The 25503-nt window shown below is 35.1% G+C and overlaps 1 protein-coding gene across 8 annotated transcripts in view; it reads left to right on the top strand.

Annotated features, from left to right (window-relative positions):
* Positions 1–25503, top strand: part of SNAP91 (synaptosome associated protein 91) — a 151523-nt gene that overhangs the window by 71728 nt on the left and 54292 nt on the right. For all 8 annotated transcript variants that reach the window (XM_060205448.1, XM_060205445.1, XM_060205451.1 and 5 more), the window contains exons 8-11: positions 1971–2077; positions 9072–9113; positions 15602–15672; positions 21394–21421. In XM_060205448.1, the coding sequence (XP_060061431.1) occupies positions 1971–2077; positions 9072–9113; positions 15602–15672; positions 21394–21421 (248 nt within the window). The remainder of the gene's footprint in view (positions 1–1970; positions 2078–9071; positions 9114–15601; positions 15673–21393; positions 21422–25503) is intronic.

Here is a 25503-nt window from a genome sequence, read left to right as displayed (position 1 = left end):
TTATTTTTAAATTTTTTATTTAAGAAAGGATTAGTGAACAAAAGCATAAGGTAGGAGGGGTACAACTCCACACAATTCCCACCACCCAATCCCCATAACCCACCCCCTCCCATGATAGCCTTCCCATTCTCTAGCCCTCTGGGAGCATGGACCCAGGGTCGTTGAGGGTTGCAGAAGGTAGAAGGTCTGGCTTCTGTAATTGCTTCCCCGCTGAACATGGGCGTTGACTGGTCGGTCCATACTCCCAGTCTGCCTCTCTCTTTCCCTAGTAAGGTGTGTCTCTGGGGAAGCTGAGCTCCAGGACACATTGGTGGGGTCTTCAATCCAGGGAAGCCTATCCAGCATCCTGGTGGCATCTGGAACCCGAGTAATGAAGCTGAAGGGTTGTCATTCCACACGTGAAGTCTCTGGATACAGTCTGAGGTGAAGCATGTTGAGATGGCAATCGTTGATTTGGTTAGGTTGTGATCGGCGGATGCAATATTATTTGGTTTGGATTGGGAGATGCATACGGGAAAGTGGGCCCTATCCAAGGGTGCCAGGACTGGGGGAAGTAGGGGCTCTATAGTGAAGATGTGAGGTTCCTGCTGTCTTAGGGTTCAAAAAGACAATCAATAGTTAATATTATTATCACATTATTTGTTAATTGGGTTAACTTTGAAAAGTCCCTTTGTTATGGTTTGCTGTACAGTACCCTGTATCTTATATATAGCTGTGCTATTGGAAGCTTCTAATCTACTTGGTCTAGGCTTTTGAGAAAAAAAAAAGACTCACTTCCCTCCAAAATATCAAGGAGTAAAAAACTTAAAGTTTTATCTCCTTGTTCTTTTCACTTCTCTTGAATATCTTTCAGAAGAATTTTATGTTAAAATTACAGGGATTTGGGTGGCAGCACAACAGGTTAAGCGCAGGTGGTGCAAAACAAAGCGCAAGGACCACCATAAGGATCCCAGTTCAAAACCCCTGGCTCCCCACCTTCAGGGGAGTCGCTTCACAGGTCTGCAGGTGTCTGTCTTTCTCTCCCCCCTCTGTCTTCCCCTCCTCTTTCCATTTCTCTCTGTTCTATCCAACAACAACATCAATATTAACAACAACTATAAAACAGCAAGGGCAACAAAAGGGAATAAATAAATAAATATTTTTAAAATAAATAAACTCAATTACAATAGACTGTCAATAGAAGGTATTGAGTGATAATTAGTTCTGCATGTAATTATATAATGTTAAACTTTTCTTCAGAAAATTAAAAATATTTTTGAAGTAGTAAAATTATATGCTGAATAAAATTTAAAAAACTTTCAGGTACAAAGAAATCTATAAATAGCATGAACTTAACATTGTGCAAATACAATAATAATGAGAGACTAAGTCATCAGTTATGATCCTAAGTTGCCTTCAATTATAATGGAGTTAGAGAACATTAGTTGTGAATTCTAGTCTTGGGAGTACAGGAAACAGCAAAGAAGCCTCTGGGTTTGTTTATTTGTTTGTTTGTTTTGTCCAGAAAGCTAGAGCTTGAGAAATAGAATACAATTATAGACTTTAAATTCATGAACAGTTTGATAATTGTCTTTCATTACAAGATTTTTCACAAAGCTTCATTATAACTAGTGTCACAGTCATCATATTGATTGAAAAAAAGTTTCTGAGAATTAAAAGCAAGTATCAGTTTACACAGAGTATTAACAACTTATGAACATTTTTACTTCAGGGAATTATGTTAGCTTATAGTGAACTAATAAGGGGAAAAATGTTCCATAGAATGCTTTATAACATTTGAGATTATTATCAGCAAGAATTTAATGTTGCTTTCCAAGATTAGGGGGATAGTTAGATCATTTATTTAACTTGTGATGCTTCCAAGTAGTTTGATTCAAACATTAACTTAAGTTTTGAGTACAATAACAACATGTCTCAAAAAAAAAGTTGACTTCTTTTTTTTTTTCAAAATGTTTATCTTTGTCTTCTAGAAAAGTTTTTTGAAATGAAGAAAGGACAATGTAAAGATGCTCTAGAAATTTACAAACGATTTCTAACTAGAATGACAAGAGTGTCTGAGTTTCTCAAGGTTGCAGAGGTAAGTAACATGATGTTTTGCTGAAAATATAGTTGTAAAATATTAACCTTTATACTTGGATTAAATAGTAGAGATTATAGTCTGGTAAGGCATTCTGCCTTGTAATAACAGTGTATTAGAATTGGAAGTGATGACCAAAGGTCAGTCATCTCATGAAGCTTCTTACTCAAAACTATGTTCTGCATCCCTACATCCCAATCAATAATCATTCTATGGTAAAATAAAGCTTCATAGATCATTTACCTTACAGTACCTCCTTTACTGTTTTGAAATGCAACCCGTTACTCAGGTTCCACCTAGAAACTAATTGTAATTGAAAAAAAATTCTTTTATTAGGCCCTAGGAATAAGTCTATTAAAAAGTCCTTCCACAGGACCATAGAAAAAATGGGCAGGACCATGTGGTGTTACATCTGGTTCAGCGCACAGGTAACAATACGCAAGGACCCAGGTTCAAGCACCCAGTCCCCACCTGCAGGGGGAAAGCTTCACAAGTGGTGAAGCAGTGCTGCAGGTGTCTCTGTGTCTCTCTCCTTCTCTGTCTCCCCACTCCTCTCAATTTCTGGCTGTCTCTATGCAATAAGTAAAGCTAATAAAAAAGGGCAAATATGTATCTATATAGTTGTATATAGTTATAGAAATAATAGTCAACACATATCTGTGACCTTGGGAGAACTACTGCAGTTTTCAGTGTAAGGAATGGTGACACAGAACTTTGGTAGTGGAAAGGGTGGAGAATTATTCCTCTGCTAATCTTAGAATTTTATGAATCAGTTTTAAGTCACTAATAGAAAAAATGCTTATATAAAAAAGAAAAGCCTTTCACTGTTCTTAGTGTATACATGACAAATCACAATATCTGATTTTTTGTACTTTATCAATGATTAGACAGTGAAAACAGTAAGTATAGTTATTATAAAATGTATAAATTGTTCTTAAGACTTTATATTGGGTTGTCAGAAAATTCATGACATATTTTTTGTTTATCTGTGCAAAAATGCCATTATGACTTTTACAACATCCCAATACTTAGCCAAAATAACTATGTTACCAAACCGTTGGTGTTCCTGAGATTGTCTGTAGATTAGTGTTTTCTCAAACAAAGTCTAATTATTGGAGCATATAGATATTTGGAATTATGATATATTATAGTTCCTTGACAGGATAAAATGTTTTTTTATTTTTGTTTATAAATGGAAATATTGACAAACTATATAGGATAGGAGGGGTACAATTCCACACAGTTCCCACCTCCAGAACTACATATCCAATCCCCTCCCTGATAGCTTCCCTATTCTTTATCCGTCTGGGAGTATGGACCCAAGATCATTATGGGTGCAGAAGGTGGAAGGTCTGGCTTCTGTAATTACTTCCATACTGAACATGGGTTCTTTTTTGTTTATTTATTTATTATTTTTATTTTATAAAACGGAAACATTGACTAAACCATAGGATAAGAGGGGTACAACTTCACACAATTCCCACCACCAGAACTCTGTGTCCCATCCCCTTCCCTGATAGCTTTCCTATTCTTTATCCCTCTGGGAGTATGGACTCAAGGTCCTTGTGGTATATAGAAGGTGGAAGGTCTGGCTTCTCTAGTTGCTTCCCCGCTGAACATGGGCGTTGACAGGTCGATCCATACTCCCAGCCTGTCTCTCTCTTTCCCTAGTGGGGAAGGCCTCTTATATGTCAGCTAACTGCTAGGGTTTACTGGAATGCTGTGTGAGAGGTTCTGAAAGGCAACAGCAAAGCCTACATTGTTGTGGATGAAGAATTCTCATGCCATTTGTTTGCTATTTTCGCCATTTTAAGATAATAGCATGAAAATAAATGCAGTTTCAAAAGCACTATAAACCATACATTCTCTCTCAGATCTTATTTATTCAGAAAGTACTAATTGTCACATTCAAATTCTGAAGCCAAAATAATATTACAACATATTCCCTTGAGCTTTGATGAGTACAGTTTGTTATCAGAAGAAAAGCATTTCATACACTATGGAAATTAAAAAGTAAAGATTTGCTTATATAATTTTCATGTACATGTGTATTTCCTCATGGAATTATTGCTATTGGTGGCTTCTAATGAAATGATAGAGTAGCTTGAAACTTTTGCCACTATGAAAGTTTTATGATTTGCATTTGATATATATTTCCCTTAATTTAACCATAGGTGTAAATATAATCTAGTCAAATATACCTAATTTTTTTCTGTAAGAAGATCAGCTCTGGACCTAAGTTAGAAGATTATTACTATTAATTACTGGTGTATATGCCACCTACTTCTTCCATTTGTTATTGTATGTCAGCTTCATAGGAAGTGGATAAGTGACCATCTTGGGTATAACTTTCTCTTATCAGCATAATAAGGCTGGAAGCAAAATTTCATCAAAGGGGTTACTTATTTATCAATTCAGTTTTTGTAAAGTTTTATTTTGTAAAAAATCTTTACCTACTGATAACTTCATGTCAGCACAAGCTCAGTTTAGGCTGTTGAGATGAGATACAAAAATAAGATGACATTTTGAGGGCGTGTCTTTAAAGAACTGAGTAATATTTTAGTGTCATTTGAACATATGACCAAGACTTGTTTGTTTGTTTGTTTGTTTGTTTTTTATTATCTTTATTTATTTATTGGATAGAGGCAGCCAGAAATTTAGAGGGAAAGGGGAAATAGAGGAGAGAGACACCTGCAGCCCTGCTTCACCACTCATGAAACTTACCCACTGCAGGTGGGGACCAGGGCTCGAACCTGGGTCCTTGCGCACTGTAACATGTGCGCCCAACCACCTGGCCCCCATGACCAAGACTTTTTATAGTTATTCTGATTTACAAACTTTATTTTTCAATAAAATAGACATATAAGCAGACTAATCACACCAAGTGTGCTTATTTCACATTTAAATGACATTGTGAACAGCTTAAGTGCTAATTGTTTCAATTCTAATGCTGATCAGTATCACTATGATTGTTATACGCAGATATTTTTTCAACAAATGTGCAAAGTTTCTTCTCAGTTAGACCGTGCTAATGTGGTTGTGTCTATATGGATTCATATTCAGTAGCTATCCTATAGTTAGTACCATTAGCTCAAAAAATTTGAGCAGCTTTCCAGAATGTCTTTTTTTAACTACAGCTCTACATCGGAGGGGAGGAGCATATGCTTTGCAAGCCTGAGACCTCTAATTAGATCCACAGTACCCCATAGGACCAGAATAGTGCTTTCTTGTTAAATCAACTAAAAATAAAATAAAATTCTCCCTGTCTTTAAGCAACACACACACACACACACACACACACACACACACACAGACACACACACACACGTAGGTAGTCTACTGCATAAAAATAACTTGTCCATTACATTAAAAGAAATGTGGAGGATGTGAGGGCGATCTGGCTGTGATGTCTGTCTAGTCGGGTTTCCCCTTCATCCCTCATTGCTCCATGTGTGTCCCTCCAGAAGCTGTGCACTTGGTCAAAGAGGACAGCCTTCCCCAAATAGAGAGAATAGACAGACCTATACAAGTAGCTGTGCTCCCCTGCTAGAACCTCCAAACAAGCTCTCAAGAAATGTGGAGTTACTAAACTATCTCTATGGAAATATTTAACATTTCCAGAGGAATTGGTTTTAGTACAGAAAGCTCCTCAGAGCCCCACCCTACTAGGGAAAGAGAGAGGCAGACTGGGAGTATGGATCGACCAGTCAACGCCCATGTTCAGCGGGGAAGCAATTACAGAAGCCAGACCTTCTACCTTCTGCAACCCACAATGACCCTGGGTCCATACTCCCAGAGAGATAGAGAATGGGAAGGCTATCAGGGGAGGGGATGGGATATGGAGATCGGGTTATGGGAATTGTGCGGAATTGTACCTCTCTTATTCTATGGTTTTGTTAATGTCTCCTTTCTTAAATAAAAAATAATAATAATATATAAAAAAGCTACACATGTTTTGAATTCTTATACTGAAGGTCCCTAAAGCAGACACTGAAACTTTGTAAAATATTTTTATCGATAGCAATCATTGCTGCATACATGCCTTAAGTTTATAGTCAAGTTAGGTAGATAACAAGTTGTAGGAGTTATATCTCCCAGAATATTTCCAGACAGAATGTGATAATACTTCTGTAACAGTCACCCTTCAGCTCAATCCTAAAGTTACTTTATAGTTCAAATGTTCAGGGCAATAAAAAGTAATTATGTTAAGGAAGAATTTCTAATTTGTGTCTCTCATAGAATTATTCATTTAATAGATACTCATCACAAAATGATTCCAATATTAAGGATCTGTAATACTATTTTAAAATTGACCTTACCTCTGTGTTTTTTTATTAGTGATTTAATATTGATTTACAGATTTATGAGACAACAGGGGTATAATTCTACACTATTCCCACCACCGGAGTTCTGTTCTCCTCCCCCCACTCCCTCCATTGGAAAGTGCTGTAGTTCTCCCAAGGTCACAGATAATGGTTGACTATTTCTATAAATATATTTACTTATACTTACAGAAATATAAATAAATTACATTTATTTATATTATGTGTTATATGTATTTTATATTATATATAAATATAATGTATTGTTTACATAATATATCATGTATATTATATATATATGCCTGGTTTTTCTCCTATGGCCCTACCTTCTCTTCCCTTCTAAATCACACCTAAACCTATTGCTGCTTCTGAATGCCCTTCCTTTTTCCTCTTCTCTCCTGATGGAATTGGAGTTCAGAGCCCTCTTGTCTTCTTCCCGTAAGATTTCTCCCACTCTGGAGATATCGACGAGAATTCCTTATGGGGAGCAGAAGGTGGGAATTCTGGCCTCTGTTACTGCTTCTCCACTGAGCATAGGCTTTGGCAGGTCGATTCAGACCCCAAGTCTGTTTACTATCTTTTCTATTCAGTGTTTTAAAGAGATTGCCTAAAGATTTTACGGATCTATAAATAACTGAATTAGGCTTAGTTTATAACTTCAGTGATCTATAATAATATAAATGAGTCTAGGGAAGCATCCATGTTTTCCCTAAAACTGGAATTAAGTCATTGGTAGGTAAAATCTTTACTTCTAGAAGATTCTCCAGCCTGAATTGCTCTAAAGGGATAAGGGTCTGTGTTCTCTACACCAGTGTTTCTCCACAGCAGGTGGTTTTCTTCCCCATTCCTTTGAAGACAGTTTCTAGAGACATTATTGGCTGTCAGAACTAGTAAAGGCGACCTAGCATGCAGACCAAGGATGCTGCTGACATTCTGTAATGCACAAAACATTACTCAGTAACAACAAAAAATATTGTCTCAAACTTAGGCTTTAGTCATTGAAAGGCAAAGGAAAATGCTCGCTATTTGACACATCAGTGGATTTTCCAGCTTTCAGTTTGCCTTCTTGTCTTCGTTATGACTCAGAATTACACTTCTTGTATTTTCTCCTACATTTCCATCTGTACAATCAAAATACTTTATTTTACAGAGACAGACAGACAGGTACATACACCGTGGTTTAACCTGCTTTGTTTCTCTGAGCCTCAATCTCATCCATTATGGGGGAGAATTAAAATTATGATTTATATGTTTCCTAATTTTCAAACTTACAAAAGTTGGTAGGGTAATATAACTATCCACATAGACTGGTACTAATTCACCATTGCTACTGTATTCTTGTATACACGCACAGTTGTGTTCTCTCTCTTGCTGTATGACCCCACAACCCTCCCATATCCAAGTGGCCAAAATTTAAAATTCATTTTTGTTTTTACCTAGTAATACACTTTTTACAGCTGTATCCTGTACTTACACAAGTGCAACATGGTGCGTACCGCACTGGTTGCAATCATAAGACATTGAGAGCACCTTCTAATGGCCATTAATAGGTGATTAATTTGTAAATTAGATTACAGGACAAGTTCTCTGCAGCTGTTTTGAAACTGGGGAGACAATGTATTCATATAGATAGAATTCTAAGATATATTTTAAATGAATAAATGAGTTTCAGTGGTTCGGGAGGTGGCGCAGTGGATAAAGCGTTGGACTCTCAAGCGTGAGGTCCTGAGTTCAATCCCTGGCAGCACATATACCGAAGTGATGTCTGGTTCTTTCTCTCTCCTCCTACTTTCTCATTAATAAATAAAATCTTTTTTATAAAAAAGGTTTAAAAATAAATAATAAATAAATGAGTTTTATGTATAAAGCACACTGTTATTATATAAGAATGGGAGAAATAAATGTGTACCTCTGTGTTTCATATATCGTTGGATACGTGTAAAGAAACTCTGTAAAGATATGTAGAAGCCCAACAAAATTGTTCTCCTCCAGACATGATGGAAACTACACCCCAAACAAGTTAGTAAGACTGAACATTTTCTTTCCAGAGGACATTCTCAGAATAATTAGCAGTTTAAATTTAGACAAGATCTGGCATGTTCAGGGTGGTATGGCCATAGACACAGTTTAAATTTAGTATAAGCATTTCTTTTAGAGTTTTGACTGTTATCAACTGTGGAGGAAACCGTTAGATTTTCACACTTCTCTTAAGTATTTTTTAAGGTTCAGGCAAAATTTTCTTGTTTTTATTTTAATTTTTATTTATAAAAATGAAACACTGACAAAAACCATAGGATAAGAGGGCAACAACTTCACACAGTTCCCACCACCAGAAGTTCATATCCCATCCCCTTCCCTGATAGCTTCCTCATTCTTTATCCCTCTGGGAGTATGGACCCAGGGTCCTTATGGGGTGCAGAAGGTGGAAGGTCTGTAATTGCTTTCCCGCTGAACGTGGGCATTGACAGGTTGATCCATACTCCTGGTCAGACAAAATTTTGTACATTTGATACATTTACCATATGTTCAAAGTGAGATTGATATATACTTGTTTTATATAAGGATTAAGTGGAGGTCCTGACTAATTTTGTGGATAGTCAAGTTAGTAAGTATAAACAAATTATTCTTTAAAATTCCACTAAATACTTTCATTTTGTCTTTTTAATCCACAGCAAGTTGGTATTGATAAAGGTGACATTCCTGACCTCACACAGGTAAATGATTTTTGAGTGAAAATTTTAATATGCATGAAACTATTAATCCATAGTCTGCCACAAATAATCTTGCCTCAAACATAATCTTATGAGCATTTATACATTTTGAGCTGCAACCTAAAGCTTTCTTGGAAATTATTCTGGCTTACTTTTATATATTTATTTACTTTATCTAGCTATTGGACATATTTCTGGAGGTAATATAGAGATTTCCATATACATATGCCATAGTTCCAACTGAATTTTCTCATTGAGCTCACCTTTCACTCTTGAGCTTGAATCAAAAGAAAGCTTTGAATAATACCTTTAAAGTGTTTCATCTTTTAAAAGTGTCAATGGCAACAAAAGACTTGAACTGTTCACCCTTCTCATTCTACTTTTCAATATGTCCTGGGTATAAAGAAGGGGTGCAAGTAACTAGAAGTTTGACAACATACTTCCACTTTATCAGTTTCCCCTACAACACAGAGGAATATCCACATATAAAAAAATCAAGCAATTAAAAAAGTAGAAGTAGTAGATATGTAATTTTTCTGGAGGCCATCTGACAAACCTGGGCTTGTTTTTCAGTCCTTTTATCATTCAAGAGGGTACAGAGTAGGACACGCAGAATATAAAGCAATGGTTACTCACATGTACAGAATGATTCTAATTATTCTATGAATTGTATCCAAATTGAGGATGCTGTTTTTATTTAATCAGCTCATCACTCTGTTATGCTAAAATTCTATCCCAAATATGACTTTTATGTAGAGACAGATGATAGAGAATATAGTAGTAAACTTATATATCAGTAATGAATATATTATGGGTGTTCTGTCCTTGTAAATAACAAAAATCATTGTAATATATTGTCCACTTTTTAATAGCAGTTGTTTAGTGGCTAACACAATAGTGAGTATAGAACTTGAGGCATGAGGGGGCTTGGTGGTAGCGCAGTGGGATAAGTGCATGTGGCACTGAGCGCCAGGACCGGCTCAAGAATCCTGGTTCCAGCCCCCTGCTCCCCACCTATAGGGTGGTCGCTTCACAAGTGGTGAAGTAGGTCTGCAGGTGTCTTTCTCTCCCCCTCTCTGTCTGCCCCTCCTCTCTTGAGTTCTCTCTGTCCTATCCAACAACAACAACACTAACAAGAAGGACAACAAAATGATAAAAATGGCCTCCAGAAGCTTTGGATTAGTAGTGCAGACACCGATCCCCAGTGATAACCCTGTAGGCAAAAAAATTAAAGAGCAGTAATCAGATCAGTCTATTTCTCCCAGGAAATAGACAAAATTTTATATATATATATATATATATATATATATATATATATATATATAATAGTTTACATACTGAGTGATCTCTTAAAGGTTTCTGTGTATTAAATGCTACCCTTAAATTTTTATTCAAAATTCTAGAATCCCAAAGTGATCATCTCTGTATTTATATTATTAGAATGTCAATTAAATTCCAAGAACTCTTCATTAAGAAAACTCGCAGAATTGATTAGGTCATGATGGCATTGCATTTTTGTTGTATTAAGACATAGCTCCTTTTAGTACACAGAATGTTAATATAAAATATTTTTGCTACTACAAGAAGTTTTTTTTATATATATATAAGTATCATACTCAAAAGTGAGATTGGTTTCATCTTGGATATGGTCAGAAGTGTACACAGAGTATTTGTAAAAAAACAAAACAAAAACCTATAGATACAGATTTAAGAATTGTGTAATACTATAATAAAATATATATATAAATAAAAATACTATAATATAATATAGTATTATAAAAATACTATAATAAAAAAGTGGTGGCACAGCGGGTTAAGCACACGTGATGCAAAACGCAACGACTGTCATAAAGATCCCGGTTTGAGTCCCCGACTCCCCACATGCAGGGGAGTCACTTCACAGGAGGTGAAGCAGGTCTGCAGGTGTCAGTCTTTCTCTCCTCACCTCTGTCTTCCCTCCTTTCTCCATTTCTTTCTGTCCTATCCACCAACAACATCAATAACCACAACAATGTTAAAAAACAAGGGCAACAAAAGGGAAAGTAAATATTTAAAAAAAAATTTTTTAAAGCAAAAGAAAAATTAGTGTGCTTTCATTTTTAATTAATTAATTGTAATAATCATTTGCATTGTAGTTTTGTAAAATAAACCAAACAATGCAAGTTAACCTAAAGAGGTAGGATATTACAATGTTTTTCAATTAGTCACTTTTGGAATGGTAAATAATAAGTTTTGTTTCTACTCTATAGAACACATACACTAGTGACTAAGAGAAAAGCTAGATGTTGTTAGGCTGGCAGTTAAGTAGAAAATAGTTCTTCGTTTTTCTCTTAGTTTGGGAAGAGTTTGAATTCAAGGAAAGGTTTAAAAGAATACTTAAATATCTTGATATATAATTAGAAGACTATAGTCTATCATTGAAGAAATTCATATACTTAAGTTTAATTTATAATAATACTATAATACTTTTTATAATTTTTACTATTATTTAAGTAAGTACACAGAGACATATGTCATTGTGTATGTCATAATTAGAGAGATAGAGACCCCCATTCTTAAGGTCATATCATGCCTTGCCTTTAGTAGAAATAATTTGTGGTAGAGATACATTAGAATCTGTGATCATTCTTTTGCTTTTATTATAACCTTAAAAGCCAAATACATTTCATATTAACTTTCATTTAAAAAAAAATACCTCCTGGGGAGTTCGGCGGTACTGCAGCAGGTTAAGCACACATGGCGCAAAACACAAGGACCATTGTAAGGATCCCTGTTCGATCCCCCGGTTCCCACCTGCAGGGAAGTCGCTTCACAAGTGGTGAAGCAGGTCAGCAGGTGTCTATCTCTCCCCCTCTGTCTTCCCCTCCTCTCTCCATTTTCCTCTGTCCTATCCAACAATGATGACATCAACAACAATAAAACAAGGGCAACAAAAGAGAATAAATAAATAAATATTTTTTAAAAAGAAAAAAAATAACTCTAAAGCTCATATCTCCAGTGTAAATTTGGATCGCAATATAGGAGTAATGTATGATCCTGAAAATTTTAAATAAATAACCTGAGTGTGATCTCTGTTGGAATTAAGAGCAACAGAACTGGAAAAAAAAAAGAAAAAAACCTCCTTAATCCTTATTAGAGTTTCTTGAACAGGTATAATGAAAAACTATAATTGAATTACCATGATAGTTTGGTCATGCCCAAACTGGAACGTGAGTTGTTCCAGTGTTTGTACTTTAGTTGTACCTAGATTACTTTGGAGATAGATTCAATTTAAGATTTCTGATCTTGGCTTCTGCTCTGTCAGCCTCTCTGTACCACCTCTGCAATGAACAAAAATATCCAACATGAAAGTGGAGATGAAGGGCTACTTATTGACTGGGAATGAGAATGGGATAACTACAAAAGGATTAGAATTCCTCTAGCAGCAAGATGGAGCAGGAGAAATTAATGCATTTCCTTTAGGTTGTAAAATGCTCAGTAGATGCTAGTGTGGCAGTCTGTAACCATTTTTAAATTATGCATATGAAACATATAAATAAATTGTGCGTCTCATATCATCAAAACTGAACTTAAAGTGATTTATGAATAACAGTATTTCAATGTTCAACAATTGTTTAGGCCAGGATGCATATATTACATCAGAACTGAAATATTTTCCTCCACACATAGTCTCATTTTCTTTCTTCTTTTTTTTTCTTTATTATTATCATTTTTAACCAGAACACTGTTCAGATCTGGTTTATAGATCCAACCTGGGACCTTTGGTACCTCCAGCATGCTAGTCTTTTGCATAGCCATTATGCTATCTCTCCAGGTCCTCCATTTGTCTTTATGATGCTTTACAGTCCAGAGAATCTGAATTGTAAAAAAGCTGCTTCCTGAGCAGGGGTAGATAGTATAATGGTTATGCAAAGAGATTCTCATGCCTGAGGCTCCAAAGTACCAGGTTCAATCCCCTGCACCACCATAAACCAGAGATGAGTAGTGCTCTGGTAAAAAAAAAAAAAAAAAAAGCTGCTTCCTTTTTGATCCTGAACTCTCAGCTAGGTAGCCATGAATTTGTTCCAAGAAAAGGATTTTCAAAATATTATTTCCTTATAGCTGTATGTGTATGCATACCAAATGTAAAACATCTCCAGTTAGGAAAAAAAACTTAGGTTTTGATGTCAGGAATTCTGGTTGATCTGAAAACTACTCGTAAAGAAAAGTCTCTTTTTAAATACTGCCCTACTGTCTTGTAGATTTTTTGTTTGTTTTTGTTTTGCTATAAGACTGCACTAAAAAAAATGCTTTCTTAATCCCATTTTTTATTGCTTTTTATGATTACAAAAAGTAGTTTTTTTTAGAATTTATTTACTTATTAATGAGAAAGAGAGAGAAAGAACCAGACATCACTCTGGTATGTGTGTTGCCAGGGATTGAACTCAGGACCTCATGGTTGAGTATCCAGTGCTTTATCCACTGTGCCTCATCCCAGACCACACAAAGAGTATTTTTTAAAAGATGTATTTAAAGAGATACAGAGCAATTTAGAGAGATGAGAGACAGACAGAGAGAGACCTGCATCACTGCTTCACCGCTCATGAAGCTTCCTGCCTGCAGTTGGGTACAGGGGCTTGAACTGTGTGCACATGTACAGTCAACCATGTGTACAATCACCTGACCCCACAAAAACATTTTTGAAAACAATCCCTGTGTGTTTTTTTTCCTCTCAGACTCACATTTTATTTACAGTGCATTTAATGTTTAAAGGACCTATGTCCTCTGAGTGGACAAAAGTTCTATTGATACATATTTTCCTTTGCTGAAATCCTGGTAAAAAAAAAATAGAAACGCCAGCATTTTAAGTTTTTTGTCCCTATTTTCTAGATTCCATTATCATGACAATTAATATGATAGTTTTGAAGTTATAAATTTTGTGAATTTGTCTAAAAATTGTGAAGATATTTTTCTTCTTCTTAAGGTTATAATGTATGTTGTCTATTTAACAGGCATGCCTTTATAAAACTATAAAGACTTATGTAAAAGAAAAATTACTTTGTTACATAAATATGTATTTTATAAAGTTTAGAGGCATACTATTTAAAACTTACTGGACTTCGCTAAATGCACCTATACCTGTGTTAACTTTTTTAGTCTACACAAATTTCTAAACTTATTATATCCTATGGTAATCATTTTATTTTACTGGGTAGTCTGCAGTTTTTTTATATAATTCTCCCTTTCTACCATATTTTCATCACTCTAATCAAATTAATATTTTTTTTCATTTAGTAATTTTAACCTCTGTGTTCACATAGTAATTTACATTTATAATCACATAATTACTAATACAGTCTTAAGCATTATAAAATGAAAGCAAATGTGAAATATTCTGAACTTTAAAAATTAAATAACAAGAAATATACTATTAAAGTTGCATTCTACAGCACAGCTACATAAAATTCTTTTATTAGCTTTTAGGCAAATAGCATAAAATACTTAAATAATTTTACATTAATTTAAGGAACAATTGTAGAAGTAAATGTATCTATAAATGTATTTATATATGTCTCTTTTTTTTTAACCAGATTACTATTCAGCTGTGGCTTCTGGTGATGCCAGGGACTTTGAAGCCTCAGGCATCAAAGTTTGCAAACCAATGTGCTATCTTCCCACCCTATATCTCATTCTTGAGATGCTCTTTCTTTGAATGCCTATGCTGCTGCTGATACTTGGTGTGGGTTAAAATTACTCTTGAAGGATGAAATTAAATTTCAAATGCTTGAGGAATAGATAAGGTGGAATTTTTGCATGATTCTGTTTTTCTCCTTCTCCATCACTTTATGCTGCTTAAGATATTATTGAAAAGTAAACTTGCAGACACATTTTAATAAACCAATTGAAATATATAAATCTGTCAGTACAGATCAGTCTATTATTTTTGCTAAGGTGATTATATATATCTGTTTTACATTATTTTATTAAATAACTCAATATAACCCTTAATTTTATTAGTTATCTGAAACTGTTTTCTTTTCCCCACAATTCTCACTTACCTTCTTTTTATTAGCAATGTTTGCTAATATGTCAGTCAAACATTTATCCATCTGACATTACTGTATTTTCACATTTCTGTAAATTTGTATTTAAGTACTCATATTTATGACTTAAATCCAAATGCCTGCTCTGTTTTTCACTCTGGTCTTAATAAGAATATGATAAATTTGACTTAGCAAAGTTTATGCATATAAATAAGAGTCTTTAAAATATTGTGATCTGTACACTGAAACCACACTGTTTGTTATACAGTGGAGTTAAGCATACATGAGATGGCTTAAGATTCTGTGTAATTAAAATATTTAAATGACAAAAGGATCCAGAATGAAGTAATCACACGTATTTACTGGGATCCACCCACAAACCTCCACCATACAAAGTTATAGTGATGTTCCAGTGTATTTATTTTTAAAAATGCAATGCAGACATTTATTCTTACTTTCTTATTATAGGCTCCCAGCAGTCTTATGGAGACCCTTGAACAACATCTAAATACATTAGAAGGAAAGAAACCTGGAAACAAGTACGCATTAGTTGTATTTTCTAAATGAGATGAAAACTACTAGAATCTTTCTCTATATGGATGAGATTTACCACACTACAGCTTATGCATCTACAATTTTAGGGCATGCTTTACTGTAATTCCTTGGGTACCCTGAAAAGCCCCATGTTTCCCCTTAACTTAGAATAGTATGAACTTCTGTATAGGTGTTCTATACAGGCTAATCCTGAAAATTAGTAGTTTGTGTTTCTGTTGAAAGCAATTTATACAATTGCTCTTAGCAGGGATTCATAATACATAAGAAAATGGCTGCCCACATTAAAAATTAAGTCAATTATTATTGGACATGAGATAAAGCAAACACAATTTCACACGCATCCTTGAACTCTTTTCTTACTTTTAATTGCCATTATTTATTTATTAGATAGAGACAGCCAGAAATCCAGAGAAATCTAAAGAGGGAGAGAGACACCTGCAACACTGCTTTACCACTTGAAAAGCTTTTCCCCTACAGGTGGGGACCAGGAGTTTGAACCTGGGTCCTTGTGCACTGTAACATATACATTCAACCCTCCTTGAACTCTCTGTAACCAACCTGATAAAAATAAAGCAAAAATGTTCTATAGTCAGTCACAGGAAAAGCCACCTTCTAGAGGGGATTTTATTCACCCTGACTTCAAAACTAAACTTGCCCCCTTGTGGCTGCTGCAAACTATCAATAGTTTTAGAAAACTGCTGTGGACAATTTGGGTGTTGAACAACAGTGAATTAAAGTGTGATTTTCAGTTTTAAGTTACCTTTGCTGATCATAATTCCTGTCTGTCCTTTAAAATTATTTTAAGCTTGTCATGTTTCTTTTCTGAATTTTCTAAAAGCACATTTGAACTGTGTCTTTTCCTCCATATTTTTAAAATCAATAAACTATTGTAGTTAACTCTTTTCTTCTTTGTATATTTGTGCTTACCTGGGATATTAAGTGAAGGGTGAGTACTGTTATTAAAGGACTTTTGCATCTAGTTATTACTAGAAATGCAAATCAAACACTCTGAAAATCCCACATTGGATATTTAGTATATTTGAAGCTGATTTCTATCAATTTCTTCATTGTACTTATTTTTTTTTTTAGTCTCCTAAGGTGACTGGCATAAGTAATTTTACTTTATTTTGGTCTACTTGGAGTGAGATTCACAATCTTGTAACTTGTAAAAGCTTATAAAAATGTTTATAAAAGTTCTTTTAGATTTTCAAAATCAAGCATCCCTTTCATTTATTTAGTGAGCGTTTTTTTCCATAGAATATGGCAGAGGTTCCAATAGACAATTTTTAAAGAAAATTAGTTAGAGTTTTTTTTTTTCTTTCTCTTTCAGTAGCAGTATAAAACTAAGTTCTAAGTGGAGTAGATGGAGTGAATGTATATAATAAAGTGTTTTCAAATGCCTGTTGCCAAAAAAAAAAATGTATGCCTTTTCACTTCATGCCTTTCTCTACTGATAATCTTGTCTGTTTCTGTGATTCCACAAAATATAAGAAAGAAATTGCTCCTGTCTTCTATGTGGGTTTACTAAGTATTGAAGGTGTAAGAATCCCAAGATAAATGTATTACAATTAAAATTATCTAAGCAATCAGAGATAGTTCCCTTGTTCCATGTGCCTTGCCATGCATAAGGCATGGGTTTGTGCTCTGACACCACATGAGAGAACCACAGTACCATAGGAAGCTCTGGTGTTGTGATCTCTCTCTCCTTGTCTCCCTGTTTCTAAGTGTCTATTTCAAAATATATCTAAAATAAAAAGAAAGAAAAGTCAACACAAGAATAGTGGAATGTACAGAAGGCCCTGGTACACACACACACACACAAACACGAAATATATGCATATATATATATGTATATATGTATATATATGAAAGATTAGTTTTTTTTAAACTGTGGGCTTTTTTCTACCTGTTATTTATAACCAAATTGTATTATTATGAATAAAAATAACAAAATGTTCTCTTTCCTCAGCTTGCTATAGGCATCTTGGAAGTAAACCTTGGCATTTACTATGTTCATCACTAAACTCACAGATATAATTGTAACATTTTACAGAATTTAGGGTAGGCCTAAATCTACCTACCTAAGTGGGTCAATCATTTCATTTCCAAAAGATATTTGTGCCTTATTTTTTCTAATATCATTTACTGTGTACTAGATTTCTTTAGCTGTAGTTATTTAAGTATGAGTCATTAGTAAATGTCTCGTTTAAAATAATTGTGATGTGGGCCGGTGGTGGCCCACCGAGTTAAGCCACATAGTATGAAGCATAAGAGCTTATGCAGTGATCCCCGATTCGAGCCCCCAGCTCTCCACCAGCAGAGGGATTGCTTCACAAGTGGTGAAGCAGGTCTGCAGGTAGCTATCTTTCTCCCTCTCGGTCTTCCCCTCCCCTCTCAATTTCTCTCTATCCTATCCAAAAAATAGAAAAAATGGCCTCCAGGAGCAGTGGATTCATAGTGCAGGCACCACGCCCCAGTGGTAACCCTGGAGGCAAATAAATAAATAAATAAATAAATAAATAAAAGATTTTGACATTTTATTAAGGGAAATTAATATTAGGGTAGAAATCAGCAGACCAAGCAGGTAAAATTTTTATGGGTTATGTAAGAGAGAAGCCAATATGTTTTTATCTTTCTGTGTTTGCATCATGGTTAGCTGGAATGTAAAGCTATCATAGGCTCTAAACACCGGGAAATTCACATCAGAGTCTCAAGTCTATTTTTAAAATGATGAAATCATGACAAGTCCACAGGGAAGGAAGAGGTCACACGTCCTGACAATTCAGTTCACTCAAAATAGTGTTTGTTGTTAAGCATACAACAAGTGTTTAAGTCTTTAAGTTATCTTTTTATTCAGAGTACACACATGTATTCTCATTTAGTAATTAAATAAGCTGGGGAGGGGCGGGTGGTGGCACAGTAGGTTAAGCACACATGGAGCAAAGTGCAAGGACCGGCGTAAGGATCCCAGTTCGAGCCCCCAGCTCCCCCACCTGCAGGTCGCTTCACAGGCGGTGAAGCAGGTCTACAGGTGTCCATTTATCTCTCCCCCTTTCTGTCTACCCCCTCCCATTTCAGTCCTATCCAGCAACAACGACAGCAATAACAACAATAATAATCACAACAGTGATAAACATCAAGGGCAACAAAAAGGGAAAAAATAGCCTCCAGGAGCAGTGGGTTCCTAGTGCAGGCACTTAGCCCCAGCAATAACCCTGGAAACAAATAGATACATAAATAAATAATCTGGAACTGTATTTTGGTGCTAATGAAATACTAGGTGTTATGTAAAGTGCTAGGAATCTAAACAATGAAATGAGTTCCCACCCTTTAAAATAACTTAGCATCCAGTGGTGGAGAAAGATAACTAAGCAGACAAAATTCAGTGCAGTGAGTAGAATAATAGTTGAACAAAGACAACAGGAAATTTTCATTTGTTTGCTTAATCCATGGTGTTATTACAGTGCTGTCCATATAGAACTTTAACAAATTGATTCCTATACTAATTTGGTTATTATTTTGGAGAGTTTGGGGGATATGAGCATGAAAGCCTTTCATAGCAGATAGAAGAATTCTGTTATTTTTTTCCTTTGGAGTATAGGATGTGTTAGATTTTTTTTTTTCCATTTTGGATGCTTAATGGTTTACTGTACGTCAGTAAGATGTGGCTGTGATTTCCCCATGATAGATATCTGTAAAACTCTCTCCTATTTAAGACCTTTACTACCATCATGCCTCAGGGTCCCAAAGCCCCTCTGCTGTATTTGTTTGGAATATGTTTTTTCAAAAAGTTCCTGCTTTTCTTCAATTTTTCTTTTTTCTTTTCTCTTTTTACTAGTATTTTTTTCATTGTCTCAGTTCCACTACGAATTGCTTCAGGAATTTTATTTTATAATTTAAAAAATTAAAAAAAAAAAAAAAAGAATTGCTTCCGGAAAGTTGATAAATTCATGTCAGTGAATTTTTAGAAAATGATCTTACTGACCTTTGGTCCATATTCCTCGATGGATAAAGAATAGGGAAACTTCCAATGGAGAAGGTAGGATGTGGAACTCTGGTGGTAGGAACTGTACCCCTCTTATACCACAGTCTTGTCAATAATGATTATTAAATCACTAATTTAAAAAACAATTAAAAAGAAAATGACCTTATCAGATGGCTTTGTGTTTTCTTTACAAAGTTACAGATATTATATTTTCTTGAATTTTCGTATCTTAGACTTAACTCCCTTCCTTTTCTACATATATAAAAAGTGAGAATGTAAGAATCACTATCCCAAGAGTTGTTTGAAATTTCTCAACCTTAAGCTGTACTATATTTTAAGACTCCTAAATACATGCCTATTGATACAGAAAAGACTATGAATTAACTTATATCAGGAGACCATTTGATGAGCATTATAAACCAGTACATCCTTTTCCTCATATGATATGGTAGTTTTTATAATATAAGGCCAATCTAAGCATAACCAAATTGTCACCTTTATTCTTATTCTGTAGCAGAAACTTCTGTGTCCTTACTTTGCGTTCATTATCTATTCTCATCTTAAGTAAAAACTAAATTTAAATCGGAAGTGACAGACTTGTGTTTCCAATTGAAGTGAAATATAAATGGCATTGGTCTGGCTTGTGTAAAGGCAATAAGATAAAGACTGCTAAATTTCATGTGCTATACTCACGACAGAAAGTCATGATATGTATATAGTTCCAGTTACTAAATCTTTACTCCTTCTGTTTTGCTACTGCTGCATGTAATATTTTCCCTCTACACAACAGTATGAAGTCACTCCTGCAATCCTGTAAGACAGTGACAAAAGGCTTCTTATAGCTATGCATTTCTTCATTTTGTTTTATTAGCAGTTTATTTCCCACCGGTTCATATTAATAACATGTAAGCTATTTGAACACACTGAAGTGCTCTGCTAGAAATAATGTTCAATAGTTAATGCTATCAGTAATCTAAATTTAAAAGTATATTCCTTCTTAATATTTCCTCACTCACTTAAAGAAAGTATTGATGCTATCGCTTTCACATTTCCACTAGTTAAACAGGATAATGAGAATATCTTTTCTCTTTTACTTTCTTTTTTTTTTAAATAAGAACACTGCTTATAAAGTGATTGAACCTGGGACCTCAGAGCTTAAGGCCTGAAAGTCTTTTTCTATGACCATTATTCTGTCTGCCCAACCCTGAGATATTTACCTTAGGGAGTTTTCATAGAAACCTTCAACATCAAACTCCAGGAATTTACATATGGAAATCGGTACACAATTCAGACACAGGACTTTAGGAATGTTAGGATAGTGTTAAATTAATTACATTGTATTAACACTTTAAATATGATTGATTTTTAAAGATAATAAATCAGAGGAATTTTTTCATTCCTGAAGACTTATCTTTCCAAGTCTTGGATTTTTTTTTTTCACTTCCACTTAGAATGTTACTTTTTGATGGTATAGGTAATAATTACCAACTCAAAGAATTTGAGTTGCTAGATATTTTAAAAAGAATCTTCAGTAAGAATCTGTAGCACTAGAAGTTGGTAGAAAATTTTGGACAAGGATGTCATTATTGAGTAAATTATTCAGGTATTTTAAGATAATTTATCCTTTGCTAAAATAAAGTGCTTGACCAGGTTATAATATCAAATGTGTTCATTTATATTCAGGTTTAATGTTGTTGTTGTTGTTGTTGTTGTCTTTTAGATCTGGTGCTCCCTCTCCATTGAGTAAGGTGAGTTTCTTTTTGTCTAAGCCAGTTTAGAACATACAGTTCAGTGACATTAAACACAACCCTACTTTTTATCCAACCGTTACTGCCATCCATTTCCAGAAGTTTGTTTTTCTTCACCTTTCAGTACTTGATCTCTGTTCCTTTTAAACATTAACACCTACTTTCGTTTTACATTCTGTTTCTATGAATTTGACTACTCTTATAAATTGAATCCTATTTTGACTGACTTATTTTACTTACAACAGTGATGTTAAAATTCACACATATTATATGTCAGAATGTTCTTCCACATTTAAGTTAAGTAATATTTTGTTTAGCCATTAACTTGCCAGTAGACACTTGGGTTGCTGATGCTTCTTGGTGTTATGAATGTTGCAGCTATGCAAACATGTCTGTAGAATTATCTGTTGAAGTTACTGATACCAATTCTTTGGGTAATTGCTGACCCATATGATATTTTAGATTTCTTTAAGGAAAGGTAAGGTGTTTTTTTTTTTTTTTTTATGTTTCTTCCTTTATATTTCTTTTTTTTTTTTTCACCGAGTAGAAAGACACTGCAGTGTCCTCCATTTTGACTTTTTTTTTTTTTTTTGTAAGATGAGGACTGAAAAGAGCTCCTGGGTATGAATTCTGCCACAACTGAGAGCACTATGAATTGTATCAGGGAGCCCCATTAATAGTGAGATGATGCTATGTTGTCTGTCCTCACTTTGTGTGTCTTTCTTTTGCTCCTCTTTAAAAAAAAATACAAAGGGGTAGGAGGTGGGTCAGGAGGTAGCTTAGTAGTATTGTGCATGCATGAGTCCTGTGATCATTCCCCAACACTATTAAAAAAAAGTAGAAAAAAATTTCATACCATTATAGTAAAACTGAAAATTAATGTATTAGTATATAGCATTTAACTAGTTGTAAAACATTTTCACATACTTTGAATCACAGCCCTATGAGATGAGAAAAGTACATATTATGCCTATTTTAATAATAATATATATATATATTTTTTTTTTTTTTGGGGGTTGGGTGCTTTTCTGTTACTGGAGAAAGAGGCTGAGGAGTCTTTTCTCCACATTGTCTGGCTCGTCATGATAACCTTATAGAATTGGAGAGAAGAGCACGTTTTAAGGGATTTTAAGCTTTTAGTCAGGGAAAGTGAAAGCGTATACACTTGGGCAAAGAGGCCATCTGGTGATGAAGCTGGGCTCCTTCATGCATCCTCACTTCTTACTAAGCCAAATCTTCACCCGTTTTAACTTCCTGGTGCCCTTACTTTTTTCCTCTTCCCTCTCAGCCAAGAGCTGAATTTCCTCCGGTTTTCTCTAAATTTTATCTCCTTCTTCTCAAAGGAACAAAGGTTTCTTTCTTTTTTTTTTTAATTTTTTTTTAAATTTATTTTATTTTATTTATTTCCTTTTGTTGCCCTTGTTGTTTTATTGTTGTAGTTATGATTGATGTCGTTGTTGTTGGATAGGACAGAGAGAAATGGAGAGAGGAGGGGAAGACAGAGAGGGGGAGAGAAAGACAGACACCTGCAGACCTGCTTCACCGCCTGTGAAGGGAACTGCCTGCAGGTGGGGAGCCGGGGTTTGAACCGGGATCCTGATGCCGGTCCTTGAGCTTAGCGCCACCTGCGCTTAACCCGCTGCGCTACAGCCCGACTCCCGGAACAAAGGTTTCTAGTTACAAAAGTTCTAGGTCCTGGTATGACCTGGGTTCAGAGCCTTCTGATCCTATCCTTCCCTGTATATTCCTAGAGGCATGCATTTTAGATACGCTACTGTAACAATTTTACTAATTCATTTACCTCTGCTTTTTCACAAGTAGAAGGACAAGGTTAGGACTATTATCAATGACATATGTATTCAATTCTGTATATGTCCACACTTCTCTTTTGCTGATAGATTTTTCAGTGCTCTTTCCTCTTTGACAGATTTCCATTATATGATCTCTGTCATTGCAATCATGAAGAATATGTCTGATACCATAGTCAAGATATCAATTGACTGTGCTGGTGTTCCCCAGGCATCTTGCACTGTGCTAGTGCCTGGCTGGCTGCCCAAAACTTCATCAGGGAGCTTTGTGAGCTCAAATAAACAAGGGGTAAGCTCCCTGGTGATTCTCAGATAGCACCAAGTCTAAAATCATTAAGTCTGTGAAAAAAATTTCTCCCAACAGTAGAATGTGATATAATTGTGGTGCCCCTTGGAATGTTTTGTTTGTGCATTTTGCAAAACTGAATTTTATTGATATTTTAATTTGTTATTGGCATTTTAATTTGTTAAACAGAACTACTTTGGTTCTGTTTCATAGCAGTTTGTAATTCACCTTTAAGGACTTTCATTTTCACATTGATGTTGGTAGATTTATGGCTATTATTTTATTCTTAATGTTCATTTGGAAGCATGACTTACTTTTTTCCTTTGTCATTGTCATAGTAAGTTTTTGCTGAGAAAAGCCATTTCCCTGTCAGTGCCTCAGTGCCTAAGATGATGAGTAGAACAGTGGTAGACTGCAAATGGATTTTATGTCTCACTATCTCACTCTCTGTATATAGAGAAAGAGGAAGGGGAGAAAGGGGGGACCAATAAAAACTTGCTAACATTTATTGGGTTAGAATATTTTAAAACAAACAAAAATCCTATTGTCTCACATTTTTATTTCAGGAAAGAGAGGATGTTTTAAAGCGAATAAAATGAGTAGAAGCACAGAGTAAAGGGGCATCCAAGGAGAAGTGGTTGGCAATTCATATTTTCTCTAGTAACCAGTAAATTCTTACTTGTGGATGACACTCCGTCCAAGTTTGCAGTCTCGTATTTTGGAATCAGTAGACTAGAGGAGCTCTTAAATTCTCTACTGATTCTATACATCTTTATATGTTTTATTGTTAGTTGTTACTAGAGACACTCTATTAAGGATTAAAAACTTGTACTCTTATAAAAACTACTTGTGTTAAGCATTACTTTCTAAACTTGTTTACATGAATAGGTGACAAAATAATTTCTTTGAGAAGAGTTGTCCGTGCCTACAGTGGATGACTGTGAAAATTAATTTTAGTTACCTTTATTCCCTTGATGATCTTTCATGCTCGATTTGGGAGAAAAACTTGAGCTGACATTTCCTAAGTACCAATATCCATACCATTCATGTGCCCATCCTTGTTGAAGTGCTAAACACTTGGCATTTGGTTATCTATTGAAATTTGACACTTTGATTAGTATATATTTTTTTCTTCTCATTTTTCTTAATTTCCTTATTGGAGAATTAATGTTTTACATTCAACAGTAAATACAGTAGTGTCGGGCTGAGCTTCATTGACGGGAGACAGACGACCAGGGGCTCATGGTTGAGCTGTAGGCAGTATCTCTTTAGTCATGCAGGACGCAGCACAATCTAAGCCGAGCTAAGCTAAACTCAAAACTACAAACAATCTTGTCCTTATAAATATACTAGCCCGGTAGGGTGGGAACAGGATGTGACACAGAGAGGGTGGAGAGAAAAGTGACTGGTGAAAATCAGGGTATGACAAGGAGAGGGGGCGGAGCAAAAACATATCATGAACCAGTGGGGATTGAACCAATGCCCTGCAGTGGTTATGTAAATAGAATACAGTAGTTATGTAAATAGAATGCAGTGTTAAGCAGGGGGGATTTAAACCAAATGAAACAGAAGGGGTTTTTAGAAGCATACCAACACAGTAGTTTGTACATAAGTAACATTTCCCAGTTTTCCATATAACAATACAACCCCCACTAGGTCCTCTGTTATCCTTTTTGGACCTGTATTCTCCACCCCCACCCCCAACCCCACCCCAGAGTCTTTTACTTTGTTGCAATACACCAACTCCAGTTCAGGTTCTACTTGTGTTTTCTCTTCTGATCTTGTTTTTCAACTTGTGCCTGAGAGTGAGATCATCCCATATTTGATTAGTATATTCTTTTTTAATCTTCCTTTTTCTTTTTTTTTTTCACTGGGTTATATCACAGCACAACTCCTGCTAATCCTGTTGGCCTTTTTTTTTTTTTTTTTAAAGAGGTGATAGAAAGAGAATAGATTCCTGCAGAACTGTTCCACCACTTATGGAACTT

This window comes from Erinaceus europaeus, chromosome 13 (genome assembly GCF_950295315.1).
Source record: "Erinaceus europaeus chromosome 13, mEriEur2.1, whole genome shotgun sequence".
NCBI classification, from domain to species: Eukaryota; Metazoa; Chordata; class Mammalia; order Eulipotyphla; family Erinaceidae; genus Erinaceus; species Erinaceus europaeus.
Note: the sequence above shows the minus strand (reverse complement) of the source record. Positions and strands in the feature narration are given on the sequence as shown.